Source organism: Stomoxys calcitrans, chromosome 4 (genome assembly GCF_963082655.1).
Source record: "Stomoxys calcitrans chromosome 4, idStoCalc2.1, whole genome shotgun sequence".
Taxonomy (NCBI): Eukaryota; Metazoa; Arthropoda; class Insecta; order Diptera; family Muscidae; genus Stomoxys; species Stomoxys calcitrans.
Genome location: NC_081555.1, coordinates 15468703 through 15472653, shown reverse-complemented (window position 1 = coordinate 15472653; position 3951 = coordinate 15468703). Strand labels below are relative to the sequence as shown.

General features: G+C 39.2%; 1 protein-coding gene across 1 annotated transcript; it reads right to left on the bottom strand.

The window, feature by feature from the left end:
- Nucleotides 1-631: 631 nt before the first annotated feature.
- On the bottom strand, nt 632-2400 carry LOC106088310 (uncharacterized). The gene has a single exon (XM_013253760.2). It carries the CDS (start codon nt 2291-2293, stop codon nt 1103-1105), a length of 1191 nt encoding a protein of 396 aa, XP_013109214.2. The 5' UTR covers nt 2294-2400; the 3' UTR covers nt 632-1102.
- Between the last annotated feature and the right edge of the window lie 1551 nt (nt 2401-3951).

Below are 3951 nucleotides of genomic sequence, written 5' to 3'. Positions count from 1 at the left end.
TCACCCCTCCCAAAAACACTCCCAAAAGAGGACAAATTTACGACCAACGCAATATGGGGCTCAAATGAAAGGTCTTTGGGAGTAAAGCAGGAATCTGATATCAATATTCGGGAAAAGTGTCTATGGGGCCACCCCACATCCATAACACCACCCATAAGGACGTATTCGCTGAACAATCCAATATGGGGCTGTAATAAGAGGTATTTTAGAGTAGAACACGAATCTGATATATAATTTCAGAGCCAAGCCACTGAACGGTCGCCCAAAACACTCCCCAAGCCGGTCATGTTTGCGACTATGGAAATATGGGGCTCAAATGAACGGCATTTGGGAGTAAGCGAATCTGATATAAAAATTTGGGACCGACTGCCTAGGGGACGTTCCACCCCCAAATGGGACGGATTTGCTCACCATGACAATTTGGGTATTAAAGGGATTTGATCTCGATATTAATAGCTTTTAGCGCCCAGGCATTTTTTTATCAACTTACCCTTCTCATTATTTAAAGACCAACATATAGTGTTTTAAAACATACCCTTTTCATCTTCCTCATTAATCCATAAAACAAAAAAATTCAATTTTTTTTTTTAATTTTTTTTTTATTTTTTATATATAAACAAAAAAGGTCAAAGGTAAAAAGAATAAGAAACATTTTCAAACATAAATAAGAAAAAAAGGACAATAGAAAACTTAAATTCAAAGAGAATAATGGACATAGAAACAAAGACATGGGCGAAAAGAACAACGAACTACATAACAGCTCATACTGTACAAAACAAATTTTTTTCATCTAAGCGTAATTTGTTTTTGAACTCAACCATAGAGAGGAGTAACACTTATATACTAAAATAATTAAAAAAATATTTAAAATTATAAAAAAAAACTAGCTAAACTTAAACAACTAAAGACTTAAAAGCTACAAGCGTAATATGAGAGCAATTCCCCCACGTTTGTCAACAACAAAAATTTTGGTTTATTTTAACAAGTTTTTGGTTGGCGGCGATATTTGTGAAAAACATCATAAATTCGTTGGTTGAAGCGTTTTTGGTTTTCTTGGGATCTTTGGCAGTTGGTATTGGAGTTGCAGCAGCATGACAACTACTCAAACATAAATTGAAGGCAAGGCCAAACCAATTTCAAAATAGTTTCTAGAGTCCACTTTGTATTTTTTGGCGCTGGAATTTTGGCAGGATTTTGAATCAGATCTACGCTTAAGATTCGGTCTTACAGGTGTAGCCAAATTGAAGGAGTCCTGTTTGACTTTGGGAGTGGGTAAATGCAGCAGTTGTTGGGTGGTCATGGGAGTGCCAGGATTGGGTGTTGCAGGATGTGGAGTAACCTGCACAATAGGTGAGGCCGCCTTGGGGGTTAGAGCTTTGAAAGGTTTCTTGGCCACATTGGCTTCTGGATCAATGCCCAGAAAACTTAAATCACTGCAGGGATCATCGCCAGCAGCATAGGAGGGAGACAACATTAAATCATTGACAGTATCCACTTGGTTTTTCAGCAGGGTTCTTCTTCTCAAGTTGAAAGATTTGCGAGGCTTCTTTTTCTTTTCATCTTTGCAGGCAGAATCCAAAATGGCATCTATTAGCTTATCCAAAGTTTGATCACCCATGCGATTGGAAACCACGCCAGTCTGGTTTAAATCCTTTTTGGTCTTTTCCTCCTTGGGAGCTGCCACACCTTCCTCTTGGGCTATGGCTATAAAATCCATTTCCAGTTTACGTTTCTTGGGAAGCGAGGAAATCTTTTTCACTTCCTGCTCTGCCATTTCGGGAGTGGCAAAATAGCGACGGTTGCCCATGAAAGGATCCGGCAGTAGACCTCTTAAAGCCAATTGTTGTCCCGTAGGCAGCAAATTATTGGGGGAATATTCCTCTTCGAATTTAGGCAAAGTTGTGGCATATTGAGGCACAGCCGTCGGTATGGTAAATCCCACTGACGAATGTCTTCTAGTTGTCGTTGTAGGATTAGTATTTGCTACTGGCACTGCTTGTATGGATACCCTTCTTCTTTCGGGGGTACGTGTAGTGCCTGGAGCTTCAGGGGTGACATTTAAAATATCCGCAAAAGGTGCCAATACCAAAGGACTATTTCGCGTACGATTCACCATGGGTGTTGAGGTCACTATTGGAATATTTTCCTTATTGGCTATGGTGGCACGTCTTTTGCGCCTTTTTTCTGTGGTCAAACGTGGTGTTCTGGCATTTGTTGAGGATGCTGCTGCCACACGTTGTGTTATGGGAGTATCCTGGGGATTTTTACTGGCCGATGCCGTCCACTTTAACATTTTGCTAAATTTGTTTATATAGTATCAATTTTATTTTTTTGTTTTAATCTATTAGCACGTTTTTATTTTCGATTTTGCACAAAAAACCGATTCGAAAGAAATTTTTTTTTAATTTATTCCGAACGTTGTGTTCTAAATCGCTATTGCTGACAAACTGATTTGAAAACTCTCTCACCGGGGCTTTTATACCCTCGAACTCAAACACACACACACACTGTCGCTCACTCACAAAGTAGCAAAGAGTGATGCAATGCTTAAGGGTAGCTAAACCGTTACTTGGTTTTGTAGCCATTGTTAGCTAAATTGATATCATTGCTCTCCCAAGTTGCTCTATATTTTCATTTTACTCTCTCTCTCTCTCTCTTTCTCTATAAGGTAACCCAAATTTCTCATAGTAGTTGTCCTGTGTCCTGTTGCTTTGTAGCCTACAACCCCATTGGGGGTAGCTTGTTGCGGCCACAACTATAACTCCTTATCTAAACGACCGGTTTGTCTCGTGCTCTCGCTCTCCCTAGTTAAACCATAATCCTCTCTGCATGGTGCTGTTTAATACACTGTGGCAAATGTCTTGTCTGTTGTTTGGCAGGTATATGAAGATGTTCTTGGGTTATGTGTTTTGAATATAAAAAAATTTTTTGGGTTTTTTTAATCTTTAAAGTTCGGTAAGACTAATACCAAACGCAACAGGAGATCTAAGGAAGTGAGGATAGTAATTATGATAGATTTTGATAGGTTCTTTGTTTATCGTCCTAATCCAAAGCGAGACATTTTTTATTACAACAAAATTCTTGAGGATGACTTCATTAAGGACTTTTCACACATTTCTATTTTCTTACTAAGATTTGTTAATTACTTTTCCTAGTTGAAAATATCACAAAATAGCAATAAAATTGAATTTCTGAATCTAAGCATCCACTTTCTTAAAATACATTCTTTTAACAAATCCGAAAACCACAGATAAAAACTGTATAATGCGTGTGGACCTAAGTATGTAATAAACTCGTATATATATATACTAGGAAAATTCCGTCAAAATCCGGTTAAAGCTATAGCGAATTATTGTCAGATCTGGGCCAAACTGAGCTCGTACGACGAGTAGTCGCAACACAACACCCTGTTTCAATGAAATCGTGTAACAAATGGGCCCGTAAATCGGTAGAACGGTCCCTTTGTCAGCTATATCCAGATATGGTCCGATCTTTCCTCCAATAAGGCCAAACTCTTCAACATCAGCCTTACTCTTCAACATCATGCGCCCATGCCCGACGGATGACAAAAACAATATATTCTACCAGCGCCTAGAAAGAGAATATGACCACTGTTCCGCCCTCGACTATAAAATCATTCTGGGTGATTTTAATGCGAAAATGCAAATTGCAAATTTTGCTCATGAACAATCCACTAAGGAACAGGGGCAAACTTCTCACATATCAATGAGTGCAGTCCGATTCAAGTTTAATCTCAATAATAAGGGACCTCCTGCCGCAGGGCAACACCTCTTTTGAGGATAAGTTTTTACATGGTATAGTACCTCACAAATGTCGTCAGCGTTAGGAGAGGATAACAACAGCTGACATTTTTTTTATGATGGTCTCGTCAGGGTTTGAACCCAGGCATTCAGCATCATAGGCGGACATGCTAACCTCTGCGCTACGGTG